The 23,866-nt window shown below is 39.4% G+C and overlaps 1 protein-coding gene across 4 annotated transcripts; it reads left to right on the top strand.

Annotated features, from left to right (window-relative positions):
* Positions 1–1,151: 1,151 nt before the first annotated feature.
* Positions 1,152–22,496, top strand: LOC117550347 (zinc finger protein 239-like). 4 transcript variants are annotated; one of them, XM_034222757.1, is made up of 9 exons: positions 1,152–1,551; positions 1,633–1,668; positions 2,089–2,112; positions 2,581–2,681; positions 3,348–3,482; positions 5,488–5,596; positions 6,768–6,813; positions 15,072–15,137; positions 21,365–21,637. In XM_034222757.1, the coding sequence occupies exons 1-9, from the start codon at positions 1,491–1,493 to the stop codon at positions 21,432–21,434; spliced, it is 648 nt and encodes a 215-aa protein (XP_034078648.1). In that variant the 5' UTR covers positions 1,152–1,490; the 3' UTR covers positions 21,435–21,637. The 4 variants fall into 4 exon arrangements, with proteins under 4 accessions (XP_034078648.1, XP_034078645.1, XP_034078646.1 ...); XM_034222754.1 differs by lacking the exons at positions 1,152–1,551; positions 1,633–1,668; positions 2,089–2,112 and having other exon boundaries at positions 2,617–2,681; positions 21,365–22,496; XM_034222755.1 differs by lacking the exons at positions 1,152–1,551; positions 1,633–1,668; positions 2,089–2,112; ... (2 more) ...; positions 5,488–5,596; positions 6,768–6,813 and adding an exon at positions 7,155–7,558 and having other exon boundaries at positions 21,365–22,496.
* The last annotated feature ends 1,370 nt before the right edge of the window (positions 22,497–23,866 follow it).

The raw sequence follows: 23,866 nt of genomic DNA, 5'->3' as shown, positions 1-23,866 counted from the left end.
CCGAGCTTTAATGAAACACAGACACCCAGACGTAATAGTACTGTACTGTATCATATTATTTTCGAATCAATACTTTTTCAAAATATGATTTTTTTTAAAAATCTTTTAAAAATTTTTTTTTTTAATAACCATTTTTTCTCCTGGTCTCTGCCCCCCCTGTCATGCCTCTGCGCCCCCCTGGGGGGGCGCGCCCCCCACTTTGAGAACCACTGGGCTATAGTATGAAGGCACGAAATAAAGTGTTGTATTGCCATCCTGCTATTTGTGTTTATTCTTTTAATCACACAGCGTTAAGAAAACATTTTTTTGCCTACAGTAGACAGTTACAAAGTACATTTACTTAAGTGCTGTAGCTATACCGCTCCACTCCCATTCAGGCAAATAGTGTACTTTATACTGCACTACATTTATTTGATAACTTTAGTAACTTTGAAGATTCAGAACACAAGAAATATAATCAAGAAATATTTTATCATGTATTATTATAGGTTAAGATAAAGACTTTATTGATCCCATGGTGAATTTCAAAAGCTATACCCAGCAGTATATCACGTAATTTAAATCAGCTCCTCCACTTCAGCTCTCTGAAGCAGAAGGAAACTATTTAAAGCATTGTGGCTGGCAACCGTAAAGTACTGCTGCTACCACATTCCATGCATCAGTAATTATAATCAAAGATTATATTAATATACAACATCATAACACTGACAGGCAAATTATGTATCATCATGTACATCTGTGTCTTCTGACTTTTATTGTAGTAGCTAATTGTATCCTCATTCTAATTATGTATTATCTAATGGCTGTAATATGAAGGTAAGAAATAAATTGTGTGTTTACGTCCCTCACTTCCGTTTTGCTTCCCATGCACTGATTCGCTAGCTGAACAGCCAATCAGAGTGATTTATTAGACCGACAGCCTTTGGCCGATTGCCTACCGATTCGACATGTAGAATCGGTAGGTTTTCGGACAAAAAGGTGTCGGCACGGCCGAAAAGACACAACGGTGCGGGACACACCAATAGGGCGACAGGACGCTCATCGTCGACCTGACAACAATCGACGGCCAAAATCGGCTTGGTGTGTCCGGGGCTTTATTTGTAATTTGAAGTTCCTTTTTATGTCATTTTGTCTCTTAGTCGTCATTTTAAGTTAATTTTTGTGTCTCTTTTTACTAATTTTAAGTAGATTTCTTTGGTCATTATGTCTCTTTGTGGTTATCTTGACCCTTATCATAGTGAGTCTAACATTGGTCATTTTTAAACTCTCTCTGCAGCACTGACGCTTTGTTGACCCACGCATATTTCTTAATCCAGTGAAAAGGAAGTCGCACATTTCCCTATTTTGTTGTTTTACAGATGTCAGGATAATTTCTAGTATTTAAGCGCTGGTTTTCCTCCTGTTCTCCACCACAGCTCTCCTTCTGCTGCAGGTTCCTACAAACTCTCTTTATCTTTTTTATCTTTAATCCTCTTTTCATCATCCTCACCATGAAGACACTGGTTGTGTTTGTATTTTGTTGTGCCTCCATGGCCTTGGCTGGAGCTGCTGGTGAGTATTATAATTTATATATAAGTTATTCTTAATATATTGTCAACAATAAACCAATAACCACAGTTTCAATCCGTCTAGTTCTCTCAGAGGCAGCGCCGGAGGAAGACGAATTAGGTGAGGAGACTTTGGATTTCTTTCTTGTTTAACAAAACCATTAATTGATCTACACAAAAATAAATGCAGTTTTTTATTGTAATATCAGGATTTTATTTTTCATTTGGGTTTTCATTATTTTAAGTTGTGTTATATTAATTCATATAATTTGTTGCTCATTATTCTTCTTCCTATTATTATTATTATTATTTTATGCTTTTTTATTTTATATTTGTTATGTTGTGTAATATTATCTTTTATTATTTATTTAAACTTATTTGAAGTTATATTATATTGTGTTATATAATTATATTTCATCATGTATTATATTATTTTCTTATATAATTCTGTGTGCATTATTATTATTTGTATTATATTTAACTATTATAAATATATTGTCAGTCAACAATAAGCCAATAACCACAGTTTAAATATGTCTAGTTCTTTCAGAGGAAGATGAATTAGGTGAGTAGACTTTTTTTTTTTTCTTGCTTAACTTTTTTTAATTTAACTAAAAAACAAATTAAAATAATAAGGAAAAAAATACGGTTACATTTTATTTTCATATCAGATTTTTATTTAGGTTATTTTTCATTTTTTAAATGCGTTTACATATATGAATTATTTGTAATTAAAGAAGTATTGTATTATTATATTGAATTATGTTATATCATTCTATTTTAAAGTGTGCTTAATTAACTTGTGCTATTTTATTATTTTTTTATGTTAAATATTTTTGTTATGGGCCTATAATGATATTTTTTTATTTAATGTTATGCTTTTTCTCCTATAAAGTGTTAATTGTTATATGTATTTTATTTTATTTATATTTAATGTTATATCATGTTATGTTACAGTGTGCTATATTAACCTAAGCTGTTTTATTTCATATTGCATTTTGATTTATTGTTCATTTTCTCTTTTTGCTTCCAGCTGAGAGTCCCAGCTCCAATGCTTGCCCTGGAGACTGGACAGAGTTTGATGGCCGCTGTTTTCAGTACGTTCCCAAAGAGCTGAGCTGGGCCAAAGCTGAGGTCAGTGAGGAAAACATCTCAATAAACATTACGATGATTTATAAAGTAAAACATTTCAATATAAAGGAACTACAGCACGGTCACATGACTTCACGTCACCACTGCTAAGCTAAAGGTGGCTAATGTTGGGCTTTAAATTAACTACAGCACGGTCACATGACTTCACGTCACCACCGCTAAGCTAAAGGTGGCTAATGTTGGGCTTTAAAGGAACTACAGCACGGTCACATGACTTCACGTCACCACCGCTAAGCTAAAGGTGGCTAATGTTGGGCGTGACGACGTTTAGTCGTCTCATTTTGACAAACAAATACTGATTTATTTTATGTCGTAGAGATTTCTTTAAGGTACAGTTAATATATGGTGCTTTTATTTTGAAAAACAAGCCCGATCTTAAGCTTTTGTAACTATACAGTTACTATATGGGTCTTTTCTTTTTAAATAAGGCTAATCCTGTGCTTCCTATTAGGATACAATTACTATTAAGTTACTTTATTTTGAAAATAAAGCCTTGTCTGATGCTTTCTGTAAGGGTACAGTTACTAAATTAGGCTTTCATTCTGTTTCCGTCCTGGTTCTCTGTGACTGTTGTTAAGTACACCTTTTAGTTACTTGTACTTTACACAAGTTCTTCTTTCACACCTGCTTCCTGTTGATGTCCTGCAGAAAAACTGCCACTCCATGGATGCACACCTGGCTTCTGTTCACAGCACGGCGGAACACAACGAGATCCAGAAGATAATCATCGACGCCTCGCAGAAGCTGAAGGAAACCTGGATCGGAGGCTCGGACGCACATGAGGTATTTTATAGTACATTTACTTATGTTTTATACTTGGGTATACTCTATAGCAGGGGTACTCAAATACAAATCTTAAAGGTCCAAAATAAATGTTTCAATAAGACAAAGGTCCGTTTATTACGGTCATTCAAACTTTTAAACAATTGCAACAAGATTCTTAACACGAGGTTGCAAAAACAAAAATAATCTGTATGCAGCAGTTTTCATTGTTATTGTGTCTGTGCTTGACCCCTCAGAGTCGCAGTGTAAGAGCTGCACAGTTATGAATAAAGGCAGCTGCACCCTCTTTCATTCAGCATTCCCATTATTGCTTTATAAATGTCTTGCCCCCTTGTGTGTCCACTGAGGTTCGTCAGGCCCAACACATCTTCAACAAACTCCGCCTTTGCCTCATCATAACAACTCACAAACACCAGCAACTGAGCATTGTCAGTGGTGTCAGTGGACTCACCCACAGCTAAGGAAATGCACTGTGCGTTTTTGATTCCATCACAAAGCTGATGAATCAAATCACCAGCCAGTATGTATGTTCTTCTGGTTGCTGTGGAATCTGAGAGGGGGATTTGCTTGATTTTACCTGTTATTTCCTCTTTTTGATTGCCTTCAACATGGTCTCCATCACTTCAGTCATGCATTCTTTTATACTCAGTTATTATCCAGTGGAAAGTCCTTACCTACTGGCCTAGTTCAATCAAAGTGGTTACTTTTTTTTGGCTGGGCAGTGTAGTTTTACACACCGTCTTATTTGACTTTCTCAGGACTTAAAACAGTTTTTTGGGGGCAGACCCCCTCAAAGAAAAAAATATATTTACACACGTAAGGTCATCATCTTAATAGTTGTGTATGCTCATCCGTGAGCAGAGCATCAAGTTGACATGTCTATTACAGCTGAATGCGGCGATTACCATTTTGTTCATCAAAACGCCTCACAAACGTATTAAGATCAACAGCTTTAGTGCGTTTTGATTCAATGCTGAGTACAGCCACACTGACAGTCTCTTCTCTGTCATTGTAGACCGCACCTCATTCCTTCAGTGCTTGGGTCCGAATGCTTCTCGTTTTGCGCCGTCCAGTTCAAAATGAAATCGCCGCCAATCGTATGTCCACGCTCGCGCCAGGACCGGGGGAGGGGTTACATGACGTGCATCTTGTGCTGCATTCACTTGCACTCGGACATTAGAGACTTTCTCTCATAAATGTCCGATGAGCCACAACTTTTCTTTCAAAACAAAGCTGCCAACTGGGGTGGCAGCTGGGGTGGCAAGGCCTATTTGTAGGGTGTCAGTTGCCACCCCGGTAGGTGAAACTAGGCTACTAGCTACAGTACAGATGGAACTAGATGAGCTGTTAACTCTCGCTCTGAATTTTATTTTTTTTAATTCTCGCTCTGACTTAGACAGGTTGAAAGAGACACACACATTTTTCCCACCCGCATTCCGCGAAGACCCGCCCTACTGTGCCTCTGATTCGCAGATTGTTTGGGGGAAAAAAACGCTGACTGGATGCTGAATGTGATTGGACCAAAGCGTTGACACACACAGGTGGAACACAGTGGAACAGTCAGACATGCAGAGCGCTGTTTGCAGTGGACATAGCGGAGAATTTTGACTCGTTGCGAATGCGTTGTGGCGATGTCTCACATATAATATAGAGAGATAATACATATGAAAAGTATAATTTGCTCAGAGTCCGGAGACAGTGGTGGTTCGGTCCGGATCCGGACCGGAGTCCGTAGTTTGAGGATGCCTGCTCTATAGGTACTCAACTTGAGTATTTGAAACCTGTTCTATACTTAGTTTGAATAGCGAGCAGAAAAGCATTAAAGTCGGTCTTATTTTACAGTTTTTTGTCGCATTAAATACACTTTTTCTGCATGTGGACAAGTGGTTCTGGTCTGATGGGTCACAGAAAGAATAGCGAGCAGTAAAGCATTAATTGTCTGTCTTATTTCACAGTTTTTTTGACGATATGTTGCATTAAAAATAAAATACTAAATGTTTCTCAGGTGGGTGAGTGGTTATGGTCCGATGGCTCACATTTCGACTACAACGACTGGTGTGCCGGAGAGCCCAGTGTACAGGAAACCCAGAGGTGCCTGCAAATCAATTATACAGGTAAAATAATATTCTTCATTTAATAAGTAATAATGCCAACTAATTGGGCTTTTATTTTGAAAAAGTAAGACTAATCCTGAACTTCCTGTAAGGGTACAGTTTCTCCTTTAGGCTTTTATCTTGAAAAACAAGCTTTATCTGACGATTCCTGTAAGTGTACTGCTACTTTGTGGGGCTTTTATTTTTTTAAAACAATCCTTATCCAAAGCGTTCTCTACCATACGTAAACAGTTAGTTTCTGGAGCTTTTATTTTGAAATCAAGCCTCATCCAAAGCTCCCTGTAAGTAAACAGTTATTTTCTTGGGCTTTTATTTCGAGAAAAAGCATTATCCAAAGCTTCCTGTAAGTAAACGGCCGAGGCTATATACAGGACGGTCCTGTATATAAGGTCTCTGAAATGGCTATATACAGGACGGTCCTGTATATAAGGTCTCTGAAATGGCTATATACAGGACCGGTTTCTTCGATTTCTAAAATAAAAATGCCGGCGTAGCCGATAAATGATTTGTGTTGCTTTCAATGCAAAAACACGTCAACGAAATGTCGGCGTATTCTTTAAAAAAAAAAACTTCAGTTTTAATAAAACCGAGTAGTCTTTAAAGTATGCAGTGATATCCTTTACAAGTAAAACATTGTGCATTGGAAAATATAAATTAGAAAATGATTGAAACAACATAAAAAGATAAGCCAAAAAAAAGACTGAAATCAGCATAAAAAGCTAAGCAATTGGCATGGAAAGAGATTTAATTGCCACAATTTTATATTGAGGGGAAACTCATTGAAAATAATGTTGTCGTGAGAATATTTATCTGTGAATCCTATCCCTACATTACCACCCGCGAAACTTGCTTAAGCATGCTATAATAGCCCGGTCTGTATATAGTCATTTGACGTTAGCTGCAGGACGGTCCTGTATATAGCCATTTCAGAGACCTTATATACAGGACGGTCCTGTATATAGCCACTCCCGTAAGTAAACAGTTATTTTCGGGAGCTTTTATTTTGAATCCCAACAACGTTTTCGTATAAGTTCTATGATACTCATTAAAAAACGGACTTTCTGAGTGCTTGACTTTTACTTGTAAAGGAGCATTTTGACAGTTTATTATTGCTGTTTTCACTTTAGTAACAGGTCTTCTTTCAAGTAGTGTGTATTTTTTTTCCTTGCAGAGAAGAAGTGCTGGGATTCCAACTCCGGGGACTTCCGGGACTTCAGGTGGCAGTATACACCGTGAAGTTGTTTGTGGCTTGCCAGTAAACCCAAAAGCAGAAGAAAAAGAAGTGATGTCAGCGGCTCCACCCTCAGGGACTTATTCCGGTGTGAACGCGATTTACTAGATAGTTCTATGAAATACAAGTTCCGGGGACTATTCCTGGGAAAAGTACTTGACGAACTGCGGTACTACAACCTCGGTGTCAGTCCTTGACGTTACTGAGTCCAAAAACACTTTTCCCCATTGACTTACATGGGGAAAGAAACGTCTGTAAATCAGCAGATAATTATTTGAAAACTAAATAAACTTCCCAGTAGGAACTCTTTTATTGCCTTTATTTGAATCATTAGGTTTTAAAAGTTATAAAATGCTCTAAAAGCTGAATCCATTGTTATTTTATCTCTCCATTCATCTGAATGACAGAGAGCAGATGGGAGGCGGGGCTTAAGGGAAAACTCTACTGCGCATGCTCTGTGGGCCCACGTCCGGGTACTTCTGCTCTCGACCATGCTCTCAGGCAGGATCCATTTGTTGTAAAGCTTCCATCAGTCGGAGTCTCTATCAGCTCTCATTCATATATAACTGTGATATATTAGAATATAACCCGTTCCTCTCAGGAAAAGAAGAGACGAGAGGAGCTTTAGAACAATTCCACCTCTTCATCCGGGTCCTTATCTGCTGTTAGCTGCTTCATGCTAGTAGGTGAACATCAACAAACTGACGAACAAAGAGTAGCAGAAACACCAGGTAATACTGTGTACTTTTACTACTGAGATTACTGAGTACTTTTACTACTGATAATACCGAGTACTTTAAAACTGATAATACTAGCAGCAGCTAGCTCTCCCGAGTCTTTAGTGTTTGTAACGTGTGTTCGTATAGTTCACTTCTAACATCCCTAACCGATAGTACGGTCAGGAGTATACAGTACAGTCGTGAGTTCCTGCTGGAGAAGGAAATAACAACAAAACAAACAATAGACGCTACGCTGGCAGAGGTACTCAGTGGCTTTGGAATACGGTCAACCACGTGCTGAATAGGAGACGCCGCAAGCGGTGTGAGAGGAAGCACAAGAGGGGTAAGCGCGGAGGCATCCGAGTTAGGCTAGCAGCTAGCCCACACAGGCCCGCTATTCCGAGCATCATGGCTAATGTTCGCTCACTGGACAATAACATGGACATCATAAGACTACTCCGGTCGACCCAGAATGGGGTAACCCTGCTGAAAAAACCAGCTTAGACCAACAAGCCTAATATTGACTGGCTGGTCAGGCTGGATTAGTTGGCTGGTTAAGAGGGGTTTTGGACACTTTAGCTGGTCAGGATAGCTGGTTTGGTCACAGTGGTCTAGCTGGTCACCATTAGCTGGTCGGGATAGCTCGTTTAGCTGGTAAAGCTGGTGGTCACATTGGTCTAGTTGGTCAGGATAGCAACACCAACTAGAGAATGCAATTCCTGAAGAAATTGCTAGTGGGAATGCTTTATGCTGAAAAGCTGACGCTAAACTGCTATGCTGAAATGAAATGTGTAAGAAGAAAGTGCATAATTTAGATTGAAATGAAATGTGTAAGAAGAAAGTGAAGAATTTAGATTGAAATGATACATGAACACTGGGGGCTTGAATGTGTGATGAGAGAAGAAAAGAAAGTAAAAAGGCTTGGAAAAGCAGCAGAATATTTGAACTGCAAACTTCTGAACTAACTTGATGGTGAATGATCTGTCGCCATGCCAACGGCATTTGATGACACCCTATAATACGCTTAGATGCGTTGATGGCTCCATCGTTACCAAACCTGTGAAGTTTTGGAGCAGTTTCACTGAAGTTATGAGAAAACTGTGTTTCATGGCGAGCATTGTGTTGCCGTGGCAACGGCATTTGAAAAATATCAAAACTGTCCCGTAGATGTCTTCACGGCTGGACTGTTGAAGTCTGCTGCATGTCAGTTATTGGACTGTTAGCACACTGCTATCTGAAGTCTGCTGCTCTGAGCATGTCAGTTGGAGTGATGACATCATCGTGTTCCATTACACAGGTGTTTATATTTGAGCTAACGAGGTGTGCAGAGATCACAGGTTTCCATTGTTCTGAATGAGAGATACACCTCTTACATGTGAACGTTTTGTGGAAGAACCGTAACAGATATCTGTGAAATTTCAAAACGTGAAGCATGTCAAGGAAGTTGAGTATCTGAAGTCTAATATTTGTGTACTTTCGGGTTAATAATGTGGCCTTTTTGGCAGTTTAACTAAAGGTGTAACTGCTGCTGTGAGGAAATATCAGCCTGAAATTACAATGGGCTTTAATGGAGGCATGTTGAAAGTTTTTGTCACTTCATGCCCTCAAGAGGCATTTTGTTTAATTATTTTTTGCTTAATTATTTGTCATTTTTCAAGCTACGAGATGTTTTCCTACGTTTGTCATGAAAAATTATGTCTCAGGAATGTAGGGTTTGGGAATTATGGCAGTTTAAAAAGAATATATGAAGGCAAATTTCAAGATGTTCTACCCTCTAGCTGTGACATCACGCACTTTAAAATGTTAAAATCTGAAGAAAACCTCTTTAACAATGTCTGAACAATGTTTAATATCTCTAAAAGTAAGAATCAGATTTAAAAGTTGTTTTACACGAATAATGTCAGATAGATGTGTAACATTTTAAAGTTGGAATGAGGTTTCTGAGTGAAAGTATGAAGGAACAGTTAGCAGTTGAAGTCGCATGAAGATTTGTTGAAGTCTGAATAATTTCTCCATTGACTTCAATGGTGAAAAATGTGATGTATTATGGGATGTATCTCTGGAATTATGAAAGTTATGAATGAGAAAAGTAATAGCAATCGATTCCCGACCGAGCTGAACGTTTTGATGTTCGAACGGAGTTTCTGCGATGTTCAATGCGGGAGGAGAAGAGGGCCAAATTAAGTCGGCGGAATAATAAACTTTTCGTACGTAGAATAACAGCAACTTCAAGGTGGGGTAGGTAATTTTGGAGAAACCAGCTCGAGTGCGCTAGAATTTGAAAATACGCAGCCTTAAAAATCTGCCACTTCCTTACAGAGCCCCTCCTCCAACACACACGAACGCGCACATGACCAATGAGGGCACGAGATAAGTTTGTGCACAGATGGAAGGCTGACAGGCAGGTAGGCCATCCAGTTATTTTAGCCGGGCCGGCTCAGATGATTGGTCGTGCTTTTTACAGCGCCACGGCTTCTACAGATGACATTTTTTTTATGGATCTTTTGTCAAAGCACTTAAGATATTCATTGCTATCGGGATGTTAAGAGCATTCCATGGAATATAACAAGTGTATCTCAAGCCGGTTTCTCAAACTTACCTACCCCACCTTTAAGCATAGACATTTTAAAAAAGGTGCTACTGTATCGACATTTTAAAATGTATATTTAAAGAAAAAGACCTAACAAAACAGCAGGGCTCTATTTCAAAACAGCAGGGCTCTATTTCAGTAACTATTAACTACCAAAAAGGTTGTATTTTGTTGGTCGAACGCACTTATTGTAAGTCGCTTTGGATAAAAGCATCAGCTAAATGCAATGTAATGTAATGTAACTATAGAAAAAAAGAGAGCAACAGCTGACATCAATTCTTTGCTAAGCCTAAGGATAATCATAAATAACATAGTGAAAATAAATATATTGCAATGCTCAGTACTAGGGGTGCAACAACTAATCGAATTAATCGATTCAAATCGATTACCAAATTAGTTGCCAACTAATTCAGTTGTCGATTCGTTGGTGACGTCATCACATGTGTTTTATGCGCCGTTAAGCTCCAACGTTATTATTTATCAGTACTGGAGACATTACAAAAATATATGTCATGTATTATTGCTACATAAGCATTATATCGCAGTTTTAGTGTCGCCAACTCGTTTCTAATATGCAAAAAGACAAATATTATTTTTATTTTGAAATTCAGTTCCTGACGGACGCCAAAAAATCCAGAGATTATGGAATCAAGCCAATAAATAAAAGAAAGGATAAGTGTGGTATTGGTGAGTAAATAACAGTGTTATTTTGAAAAGAATAACAAATTAGAAGGAAAAAAAGATTTAAAAAATACAGATTTCAGTATTCTGAGGCTCTGAGCCCCATTTATTTTCCTCACAGACGGCAACAAAAGTCCGAAATTATACGATTTTAAAATAAAAGCAATAATTGTGGCTTGATATTGAGTAAGAACATGTTTTTATGAACCACACAGCTTCCGGTCTTCCACGACCCGACCGGAGAAAAAGACGTGCTGCATTACCAGTAGAAATACATTGCTTTTAAAATCGTGCTGTGCAACACGAAAAAAAAGGGGAAAATCGTGTTGATGAACACGAATCAATAGATTACAAATCGTGTTGGTGAACACGAAATGCCATGAGACTGGGTTGGCAGCAACACACACACACGGAGGAGATGGCGGAGAGAACGCGCTCCGAGGTGGTTAAACTTTACCCGTCTCGATGTGGACAATGCTCGTTACCAAAAGTGCAATAAGAGTTTAGCATGTAAGGACGAGCAATTTGTCTAAACATTTAGCAAAAGTGCTCCACATTCAGACGGAGGTATGCACCAGGTTCGACTGTCTTTCTAATAGCGCTGTAGCCCCATCCACGAGTAACGTTTCCACGTCAGGTGTTATGTATGCTAGCAGCAACACACGGAGTTAACTCAATGATACAAACATGGGTTAATGATTAGAGGTAACAGTTATTTATTTTGTTAAAGTTTCAGCTATTCTGTTTAAAGTTCTGTCATCACATTATTTAATAAGATTTGTTAAAACACTTGTTTCTTTTGATGTGAAATATTATGTAGCCTATTTAATTTGAATAAAAAGCAATGTTAATTTTGTTCAAAATCCATCCATCCATCCATCTTCTCCCGCTTATCCGTGGTCGGGTCGCGGGGGTAGCAGTTCCAGCAGAGAGCCCCAAACTTTCTTTTTCTTTTGTTCAAAATGTGTTTAGTTAATTTAATAATATATGTATTTTTGAATCAAGTATTCATCTTTATTGTCTTCATTGTTAGTTTCCACATGCCTAAAACAACCTCAAGCTAAATCTAAAAGTTGATGGCTAAATAAGAGCGTTTGACAAATTGTGCAAGGCATAATAGTCCGAATAGTCGATTAATCGTTTCATTAATCGATAGATTAATCGATTATCAAATTAGTCGTTTGTTGCAGCCCTACTCAGTGCAGCAGCATCCAACCGTCTCTAATCATAAAAAAACATAATCAAAATAAATGTATTGCAATGCTCAAAACAGCAGCATCCAACAGTCTCTAATCCTTGGATATTACATGTCACTGCTGCATGCATGCACGGAGCAGCTGTAGCGCGGAGATCATCATATCATTCTGTCTTGTATTACTTAACAAAAATAAAAATAAATAAATAAAACGGCTCGTTCGCGGGCGCGAGCCGGCTCCCGTCGTTCGCTTAAAAGAGACGGCTCGTTCGCGACCGACACATCACTACTAAAACCAGCATAGACCAGCATGACATCCATACTGGGCTATACTGGTTTAGCTGACCAGGCTGGTCTTGAACCAGCAAGAACAGCTTGTCCAGCCTGGTAAACCAGCAAGAACACCAGCAAGAACACCAGCAAGAACACCAGCAAGAACACCAGCAAGAACACCAGCAAGAACACCAGCAGAACACCAGCAAGAACACCAGCAAGAACACCAGCCTGAACACCAGCCTAACACCAGCCTAACACCAGCCTAACACCAGCCTAACACCAGCCTAACACCAGCCTAACACCCAGCCTAACACCAGCCTAACACCAGCCTAACACCAGCCTAACACCAGCCTAACACCAGCCTAACACCAGCCTAACACCAGCCTAACACCAGCCTAACACCAGCCTAACACCAGCCTAACACCAGCCTAACACCAGCCTAACACCAGCCTAAACACCAGCCTAACACCAGCCTAACACCAGCCTAACACCAGCCTAACACCAGCCTACACCAGCCTAACACCACCCTAACACCAGCCTAACACCAGCCTAACACCAGCCTAACACCAGCCTAACACCAGCCTAACACCAGCCTAACACCAGCCTAACACCAGCCTAACACCACCCTAACACCACCCTAACACCACCCTAACACCACCCTAACACCACCCTAACACCACCCTAACACCACCCTAACACCACCCTAACACCACCCTAACACCACCCTAACACCACCCTAACACCACCCTAACACCACCCTAACACCACCCTAACACCACCCTAACACCACCCTAACACCACGCCTAACCAGCCTAACACCAGCCTAACACCAGCCCTAACACCAGCCTAACACCAGCCTAACACCAGCCCTAACACCAGCCGTGCACGTTTTTCATGGAATCATGGCTAAATGACTACATCCCCAGAATCTGCCATTCAGCTCGACCGGCTAAACATGCTACCTACCGCTCAGACAGAGCTACGGTTTAGCGGGGGGAAGAGCCGCGGGCGGCGGTGTTTGTGATTGTTTACATCAGTGATGCTTGGTGTAGGGACGCTGTGGTTTTCTACAAACACTATTCGTCGCTGGCGGGGTTTATGTTCGTGAAGTGCAGGCCTTTCCATCTTATCCTAACCTGCTAGCAGGATGGAGTTAATTTCTTCCCACCTCTGCTGTAAAGCTACTTCTTAGCTGTTGTTTAGAGTCGGCGAGGTCCTGATCATTTATTCCGGTAAATTATTCTGACCTACTAATCGACCTGACCGAAGTTATTGAGTCTATGTAAGTTTACTGCTTGGCTCAGATCCACCAACGTCAGCAAGATCTCACCTCTATTAACTTCCCGAAGAACCAGGTTCAATTAACTGCTGTTTCAATTCAGACAACACTTTTTAATCTGTTTAAGCGATCCCGAAGGATTTTGATATCAGTAAATGAGGTGTGTTCCTACCTAAGTGTGAGTGTGGCAGGGTGCAGTCTTACCTTTGAAGCAGGAGAGGAGAGCACAGGTTGTCTTTTAAGTTATCCCAGTCCAAAAAGGTAGGATCAGTTTATTTGAAGAAAAATAGGTCCAAACTTTCATTTTCACCCAATCAATTCACATCAATTTCATACCTTTTTTCCGACACAGACGGCGGGTACTAACATTCAAAAACACACACCTATCTCCCGCAGGTATTCACGGTGGCGGTTACTAATCACAAACACACTCCTATCCGACACAGATGGCGGGTACTAACATCCACAAACACATACCTATCTCCCGCAGGTATTCGGAGGAAGATCCTCACGGTGGCGGTTACTAATACTCACTGACACATCTCCCATCAAATCATTCCACTCAGCATTCCAACCAAGAAATTCACTCAGCATTCAAAGAAATTCACTCAGCATTCAAAGAAATCCACTCAGCATTTCAACCAACAAATTCAAGAGATATTTACCAAGTTTGAGAGAACCTTACCGAGAGCTATTAACCCAGCTCTGAAGGACAGAGCCTACCGGGAGAGAGTATACCAAGGAAAACCCCCCTCTCTCTCGCGCTCTCTCAAAAAAACAGTATCTTTATGCTCAAAAAACCGGATCGAAACCCCCCAAAAAACACCTCCTCTATTCCCAACCAACATCTTCTATTGGCTATAGCATAAGACACACCTTCCCATGTTTGTGTAAAAAACAGGACATGAACAGACATATTCTATGGCTATGACATAACCAACTTTTTGAGGCCTCAATGTATTTCTCCTTCAGTCAGGAGCTGTTCCCTCCCTGTGAACTGCTGTCAGAGGAGAGGGAAAAAACTGCCTACTCTCTTATCAGAGAGTAAGGCATAAATCATTAGTATAGGTCTTACCCTCAACTTAACAAACCACTGGTGTTTTGTTTATGCTGTAAATATAGAAAAACCTAAAATATGAAGCATTTTCATTGTGGGTTATACAGGAATATAATTGATTATATTTGATTATAACTTACTTTCGTTTTAAGTATTCAACATACTATAAAGCTCTCAACACCCTCTTTTTAAAACGCAAAGTTATCAAACAGCAACAACTAAAATTGTAAGCATACATACATATTCAAAAATCATCAAGAAGCATTCTCATTATGGGTTCATTCAAGAATATGATTGATCATATATGATTTATAATTAACTTTCGTTTTAAGTATTCACTTCATATATGATTTATAATTAACTTTTGTTTTAAATATTCACTTCATATGGAGATCTCAACACTGTAGATTGGTTTTGTGTTGACTGTAGTGTTAATACTTATTTCAGAGACCCAGACGGAGAAGGAGCACTGAGAGCAGCATGGAGGGGAACAAAGAGACCCCCAGTACTCAGGTCAGTGTTCACTTCATCACAAAATATTCCTAACACTGTTCTCCCTAACACTGGAGTATATTTGTGTTATGGACTCTAAACCTGTACTTTTGTTTAAGGATAAACAACCTTGAACATTGTGGGTTTTATTTTACAGACTCTTACATTTAGATATGGGTTCAGGTGTATATCCGTATGTAGTGTCTCTACTTTAAAGAGTCCTCTCCTGCTGTTGTTCAGGTGTATATCAGTATGTAGTGTCTCTACTTTAAAGAGTATTCTCCTGCTGATGTTCAGGTGTATATCAGTATGTAGTGTCTCTACTTTAAAGAGTCGTCTCCTGCTGATGTTCAGGTGTATATCAGTTTGTGGTGTCTCTACTTTAAAGAGTCCTTCGCCGTTTTGAATCCAAAATAGGTAGTTTATATGATTCATCTAGATGTGCAATACAAATATTTGTTTTGGGGGGGTCAGCTCGAGTCTTCCTGTCTGTCGGCTGAACTCTGCTGCTCTGCGATGAGGGTCTAGCTTCAGCAGCTACATTACCTACGGGTGTGTTCGTTAATAGTAACTGTGCGGTCCGGAGTCACTGTTGCACAGACTGGACCGCCAGTGAACAGCTGTTATACAGCGGCATAGCGTGATGTGAACTGAAACGTTTTTCTGTCGCAATATTATTAAAGGAATCATTGAGCTAGCTAACTATTATACATTGTCACTATCTGCTAACGTTAGCTTTAGCCTTCGTTTTCTAATAGTTTTTTTCATAGGCTATAAACGGAGGTCTTACAAGTATATATATTGTACTTGAGTAAAAGTAGAAGTACCAGAGTGTAGGAACAATCCTGCGATCAAAATGTTCCTCAAGTAAAAGTAGATAAAGTATTATCAAAATATAGTTAAAGTAGTGACAGAAAAAGTAGTCATTGTGCAGATTGGTCCATTTCAGAATAATATATGATGTGTTTTATAATGATTGATCATTAAAGTGTTATCAAAGCTGGTAAAGATGCAGCTAGTTTTAATGACTTTGTATACTGCAGGGTAGCTTGCGAATTTACTCCAGAGGCCTGTATTACGAAGCCGGATTTTCGCTTAGCGGACTAACTTCAGGGAAAACTCTGGGTTTCCGGTCCTACGACGCTAGTTCTCTTCTTAGCAGAATAGATCTCCATGGTAACTTATGCTGAACGGCTAGCCTGCTCCGGAGCAGGTTAGGTTCCAGGATAAGAGATCAACTTGGTGAAAGCACCGCCTGCTGACCAATCAGAGCTCAGTGTTATATTACAGGAGAAAGGATATACAGTTTAGACTGCTGTTGCAGGAAAGACTGCCAGCAAAAATCACCGACTGTGTGAACTTGAAAATGAATAGAATATCACCTTTCATCTTCAGAGCAATCTGTCTATTATAACATTAGCGTTAAGAAAACGTACTTACATATCTGCCACAACATAAGTAACCGGATCAAAGTAACATTACGTACAGTCCGTGGCACTGTGAGTGCAGACGTCGATGTGTCCCATTATCATTCATATCACATCATAATGTAGACTATCATATATTTCCTTATCTGAGTCAGCTTCTTGAGCCGTATCTGGTCGTGCAACACGTCGTTCTTTAACCAGCTGTATTCACCTTGCAGGTGCAACAATGTTGTTTTTATCCTGGATAAAGCGTTTAAGTCATGGATGTTTAACCTATTAAGCCCTGAGCCTGTTTTTCAGGTCTCAGGCTCGAAAATGACATTCCCTGAACAATTCCCTTTTTAATAGGGGTAAATGCATAATTTTTTTTCTCAAAGCAATGATAAACCTGTGAGTTGGATGTAAAAAAGTCATAATCAATATATATCTTTTGAATTTTAATGTAAATTCAGATTGAACATATTCAAAAAAAATTATAGTGTCCGCCCAAATTAATTGTTTTATTTTAGTGAAAACCACCCCTGAAGGATGGGATAGTAGACTAAAAGCTTTAGGAATCCAAACTATGAGATATAATAAGTACCCTGTATCAAGATTGATGCAAAACAAGGGAAATCTGACCTGTTTAGAGAGATTTAGTAGGGAAAAAAACCACTTCTGGGGTGATTTGGGTGAATTTTCCATATCTCTGGCCCCCCTCTGTCGATTTTGACGATTGACATCTCTTTTTAACTGTTAGAGAAATTAGAATCGAGGGGAAGTTCCTAAAATTCATCCAAACATTACCCATTTGTGAATGAGTGCTGGGCAGCCAGAATGCCCCGGAACCGGAAGCTGCAATACACTCTGGTGGCTACCATTAGCAGCTAATATGAATTCTCCGATTTTTACATACAAATTGTATTATGGATTATCAATAATTTTTTCAGAGTGTCAGACACATTGGATTAACCTTCAGCTGCATTTTTCTCGTTTTAATGCCATTGAATCAATCAATCAGTTTATTTATATAGCCCAATATCACAAATGTTACATTTGTCTCAGTGAACTTCACAGTTTGTACAGAATATCAGTATGACAATACGACACCCTCTGTCTTTAGACCCTCACATCGTACAAGGAAAAACTTTCGGAGAAAACCCTCAGTTTAAAGGGGAAAATGGGAGAAACCTCAGGGAGAGCAACAGAGGAGGGATCCCTCTCCCAGGACGGACAGACGTGCAATAGATGCCGTGTGTAAATTGAAAAGATAATACATGGACCACAGCAACAGGATCAGCCACGACTCAGGATCCCGGCGTAGATAGACACCAAAAAGAAAATTTGGGGAAGCTGGGTTATTCGGAACATGAGAGTACACAGGTACAGACAGAGAGAAGGAAGAAGTAAGGTGTCCCCCAACAAACTAAGCCTATAGCAGCAAAACTAGGGGCTGAATCTAATCAGCCCTAACTATAAGCTTTATCTTAAGGTCTTAAGCGCACTCTTAAAACGGATAGGGTGTCTGCCGCCTGAACACAAACTGGAAGCTGATTCCACAAATGTGGAGCTTGATAAGAAAAGGCTCTGGCTCCCATTGTACTTTTAGAGACTCTAGGAACAACCAACAACCGTGCATTCTTGGAACGCAATGCCCTAGTAGGACAGTAGGGTATAATGAGTTATTTAAGGTAAGATGGCGCCTGCCCATTAAGGGCTTTGTAGGCTAGAAGAATTTTAAATGATATCCTGTGTTCTATAGGGAGCCAGTGTAAGGCAGCCAGAACAGGAGTAATGTGGTCCCTTTTCCTAACTCTGGTTAGTACACGAGCTGCAGCATTTTGAATCAGCTGAAGCGACTTAACTGATTTCTTGGTACACCCTGATAATAAGGAGTTACAATAATCCAGCCTTGAAGTAACCAATGCATGGACTAGTTTCTGTGCATCGTTTTGAGGCAAGATATGCCTGATTTTTGCAATGTTATGTAGATGGAAGTAGGCGTTTCAGATGTTATGTTTCAGTTGTGCTCTTGATAAGCCATTAAAACAGTAAAAACACGTTCAGTTTCCTTTTGCTTTTTGTGTCTCCTGTACACCAAAACATACCCATATGTTTTGATGTACAGGAGACACAAAAGCTTTACTGTATTCAGTAATCAGTAACTGATTACATTTACAAAGTATCCCTCCCTCCCAACCCTACACTACACATTTTTCATGGATTTCTTAACACCATAGTCCCTAATATATTTGTAGAAAGTTTAATTGTGTTTCCAAAGTACAACATATAATAAGTACCCTGTATCGAGATTGATACAAAACGAGTGACATTTTACCTCTTTTTTTTTTTGAGAGGTTTAGCAAAAAAAAATTCCACCTCTGGGGTGATTTAGATGCCCTCAGACACTGTTTCCTGCAGACGACGCGTTTTTCCCCCCAGTACCGCAACATCTGCAAGAAACAGCGTCTGAGGGCTTCTTAACATTTATAAACCTATTAATGTGTCATACCCACTTAACGGGAAGAAACTCGGCTATCAGACAATATTAACCATTTTTAGCAAGACTAAACATAAGGGTAATAACAAAGCCTCTGAATTAGCCCTGAGCGAAAAAATGCTAACAAACTTAGCACAGAACTCACGTTAAAATACCCTTATTACTTATCATATCTGCACAAACAAGATATCGATTAGCAAACTGAGATTGCACAGATTTGACAGGTATTGGTATCATTACGGGGGACATGTAGCGCAGTGGGTTGTCCGTAGGTGTTCGGATCAGGGGGTCACAGGTTCAAACCCCACTGCAGTCAGCATGTCGTTGTGTCCCTGGGCAAGACACTTCACCCCAAATTGCTCCTGTGGTGATTGTCCACAGTATTGAGTATGTAAGTCGCTTTGGATAAAAGCGTCTAACAAAGTAACATGTAATGTAAATACTGACCGATCCAAACTCGCGACATGAGAAGCTAACAAAGCCATCACACCATGTAGCATTAGGTAGCCAACACGACAATATGTCTTACTTTTGTTGTTTTCTGATCAAAAGTTGTCTTCAATGGCATTAAAACGATTAAAAAACGCTGCTGAAGGTTAATCCAATGTGTCTGTCACTTTGAAATGATTTCTGATAATCCATCAGCAATAAAACTAGTTTTCAGATTTCAGAGCGTAAGATAGGTTTCGCTTTGGGCAAACTGCATGCGCATAGCCCCCACTTCTCAATGGTAACGTGTGTGTGTATGTGGAACTTCCCCCTCTATTCTATTGGCTCTAACGGTTAAACAAAGCTGTCAATCACCAGAATCGACCAATGGGTTCCAGAGAAACGGCAAATACACCCAAATAACCCCAGAGGTGGGGTTTTTTTGTGCTAAATCTATCTAAAAAGTTCAAATGTCACTTGTTTTGCATCAATCTTGATACAGGGTACTTATTATGTTATAGTTTGGATTCCTAAAGCTTTTAGTCTCCGATCCCATCATTCAAGGGTGGTTTTCACTCTAACTATAAAGTAATGTTTTTTATTTTTGGACCGACGCTATAATTTACATTTTTTGTTCATTCTGAATTTACTTTAAAATAAAACAATTCTATATTGATTCTGACTTTACTACATCCAACTGACAGGTTTATCATTGCTTTGAGAAAAAAGATGATTAATTTACTCCTTTTTAGAAGTGAAGATATTGTCATTTGTTCTGGGAATGTCATTTTTGAGCCTGAGACCTGAAAAACAGGCTTGGGGCTTAACGGTATCAGCTTATAATTTCTCCAGTTAATTACTTACATTAAGACAATTGTTTTTTGTGTTACAAGTTTTCTGAAATAGCATGTTTAAATATGCGCATATTATCACACATTTCAGGAACACAATTCTGAACATTGGATAAAGTCAATTCTTGTGTCATATTAGAATCTAAAGTTTTTCCCGAAGCAATTTTGGATATCTCTATCACTCCATAAATCAGAAAATACTATCAACAGCCCTAAAATATAAATGTTTGCCATGTTCTTAGGTATGAAATGTCTTAAAATTCAGCCTATATATGAACAAACCCTTCTGTAAAAACCTTCAGAATATTGATAGGAATATAATTGGAAGGTTTGGTGTATGTAAGTGCTACTGAAGTGGGAATTTCTCACTCAGAATATGAGAAAAAAAACTCATTTTGAGAAAAGGACCTTTAAAGATGGCTGTGTGGCGCTACCTAAACCCTCCTGTTCTCTGGGTGACAGCTTGTACCTCGACACACTCCGTGAAGGTATTTCATGTTCGGGGTCATTTGTTTTTCGTCTAACCTTGCTTCGTGGAAGTGAAAATTGTTGTTGTCTTCTATATGAAACATTTTTTCGCTGTCCTTTTGAGATTAACATTTCCAGGGAAAGCTAAGCCAGGAAGTGTTTTAGCACACCACGTGACGCATCTGAACGAATCACGTTGTCAGAAATTGACACCAGTCAATGAGATTTCGTTTTTTGGTTTAAGACCCCTTTGTAGACGATTGGTTGCTGATACAAAGGAAATGACCATATTTGGATCCGATGAGATTGTGCAGGAGAGACGGAGCTTTCCAACGATACCTCTGATTACATGGTGCAAACAGCGGTCGCGGTACTTTCTGTTACGTTAGAATGCTAACTTTTGGTGAATTTAGGAGAAATCTGCTGCATTTGAGTGATTCTTCAACAGTTATTTAATAACATTTGTTGAGAACAATTAGTTGAAAATGATAGCACAATGACTTTTGTTTTTGTTCAAGAAGGCATGTTGCAAAAGATTGTAAAAAAAATGTACTTAATGAATGTCTCTCTCTCTCTGTATTTCTGTTGCTTTAGAACCAGAGAGGACTCAGACTTCACAGCTGTGACCTGTGTGATAAATCCTTCAAATCCTCTAAGAACTTAAAGGTTCATCACAGAGTTCATACTGGAGAAAAACCGTACAGCTGTGACGTGTGTGGGAAAACGTTTTCTACAGGTGGACAATTAAAAGTCCACCAACGCATCCATACTGGAGAAAAACCGTACAGCTGTGACCTGTGCGGTACAACGTTTTCTCAGGGTGGTGCGCTCATTGTCCACCAACGCATCCATACTGAAGAGAAACCGTACAGCTGTGACCTGTGTGACAAATCCTTCAAATCCTCCGGGAACTTAAAGGTTCATCACAGAGTTCATACTGGAGAAAAACCGTACAGCTGTGACCTGTGTGGGAAAACGTTTTCTACAGGTAGACAATTAAAAGTCCACCAACGAATCCATACTGGAGTTCATACTGGAGATAAACCTTACAGCTGTGACCTGTGTGGGAAAACGTTCAATAATGGAACTGAGCTGAAGTCCCATTATCGTATTCACACTAGAGAGAAACCATACAGCTGTAACCAATGTGGGAAAACCTTTTCTAACAAAAGCAATCTTTCATCTCACCAGCGCATTCATACTGGAGAGAAACCATACGGCTGTGGCCAATGTGGGAAAACCTTTTCTAACACAAGCAATCTTTCATCTCATCAGCGCATTCACACTGGAGAGAAACCACACGGCTGTGATGAGTGTGGGAAAACGTTCACTTCATCAAGTATGCTCACTATCCATCATCGTATTCACACGGGAGAAAAACCATACTGGTGCGAAGAATGTGGGGAAATGTTCGCTTCATCAAGTCAACTCACAATCCATCATCGTATTCACACGGGAGAGAAACCATACAGCTGTGAAGAGTGTGGAAAAGCGTACAATACATCAAGTCAACTCACAGTCCATCATCGTGTTCATACAGGAGAGAAACCACACAGCTGTGACGAAATGTTTTCTCGTTGTTGTGAGCTTAAAGTCCACCAGCGCATCCACACTGGAGAGAAACCGTACAGCTGTGACCAGTGTTATTAGGCTTGTTTGAGACGAGCTGCGGCTTGCCTCGAAAGTAGATGAGAATAGCCAATCGCAGCCGGGGGAGGTCTCAAAAAGCTCGGCCTCGGCTTCTTCTTCTCTCGGTTTTTTGGCGGATTGCAAACAACTTTAAGGTGCATAAAGTCCGGAGTCGGCTTGACTCGGTTTGCATTTATAAAGAATGCACAAATGTGTTTAATCGTTAATGTCAGATATGTACTAAGTAAATACATTTGTTCCTGCTCAAGATTAGATTCAACTTTATTGTTATTGCACATATTACAAGTACTGAGACAACGAAATGCAGTTTAGCTTCTAACCAAGAGTGCAACAAGCAGTAACGTACACAATCTACAGAATAAAATATAGAATTAATTGAATGATGAATAAACAGTGAGGGGTATGAATACACTAGATATACACAGCAGCCTGTGAGCAATATGAACAGTGTGTATGAATATGCTAAGATATATAAAGTATGAAAACAGTAAGCAGCGCAAGTATAGTATAAAAATATATAGATATTAATTTCATGATGATAAACATTGTGGAACAATGATGAAAAATGTGAATGGAAGTGGCGATGTAAAACTGACACAAAACAACGAGCCAATTGGAGAGTTTCATCAGCAGCCCCTGTCCCCTTTGAAATGTTCTGATAATCTATAAGCAATACAACTGCAATTCCGTTATAAAATATCAGAGCAGGCCATTCCTACGCTCTGTGGCAAGTTTGAAAATGCGAAGACGCAACCTTTTTTGTTTTAACATGTGTGTGTGCGGGACGATTTCCCTTCGATTATATTGGCTCTAGCAGTCAGAAAGAGATGTCACATGTCAAAATCGAAGAAGGGGGGCCAGAGATAAAGAAAATCCACCAAAATTTCCCCAGAAGAGGTTTTTTTTGCTAAATCTGTCTGAAAAAGGTCAAATATCACTTGTTTTGCATCAATCTTGATACAGGGTACTTATTATATGTTGTATATATTTGGATTCCTAAAGCTTTTAGTCTACTAACCCATCATCCAAAGTTAGTTTTCATTATATGTACAAAATAGTTTTTGGACGGACACTATAATTTACAGTTTTTTACCATGTTCAATCTGAATTTTCTTTAAAATAAAAAACATCTATATTGATTCTGACTTTTCTACATCAGGATTATCATTACTTTGAGAAAAAAGATTATTAATGTAACCCTTTTAAAAGGGAAGATATGGTCATTTGTTCTGGGAATGTCATTTTCGAGCCTGAAACCTGAAAAACAGGCTTGGGGGTTAAGAGGCATCATCGTATTCACACAAACCATACAGCTGTGAACAATAAGGGAAACCCTTTACTCAGATCAGTACCCTTAGATCCCACCAGCGCACTCACTCTGCCTCCATCTGATCCTTTTCTGAGTCAAGCTAGCATTCCCCCTGTTTTCTCCAAATGTAAATGACT

This window comes from Gymnodraco acuticeps, unplaced genomic scaffold (assembly GCF_902827175.1).
Source record: "Gymnodraco acuticeps unplaced genomic scaffold, fGymAcu1.1, whole genome shotgun sequence".
Taxonomy (NCBI): Eukaryota; Metazoa; Chordata; class Actinopteri; order Perciformes; family Bathydraconidae; genus Gymnodraco; species Gymnodraco acuticeps.
This window is presented reverse-complemented; position numbering and strand designations above follow the sequence as displayed.

Bases quoted from the DNA above. Each gene is read 5' to 3' on its own strand.
- LOC117550347 (XM_034222754.1), top strand. From the start codon at position 5,502: ATGGTCCGATGGCTCACATTTCGACTACAACGACTGGTGTGCCGGAGA. The intron at 5,597-6,767 runs GTAAAATAATAT...TTTTCCTTGCAG, and splicing joins CCTGCAAATCAATTATACAG to AGAAGAAGTGCTGGGATTCC. The intron at 6,814-15,071 runs GTGGCAGTATAC...TACTTATTTCAG, and splicing joins GGGGACTTCCGGGACTTCAG to AGACCCAGACGGAGAAGGAG.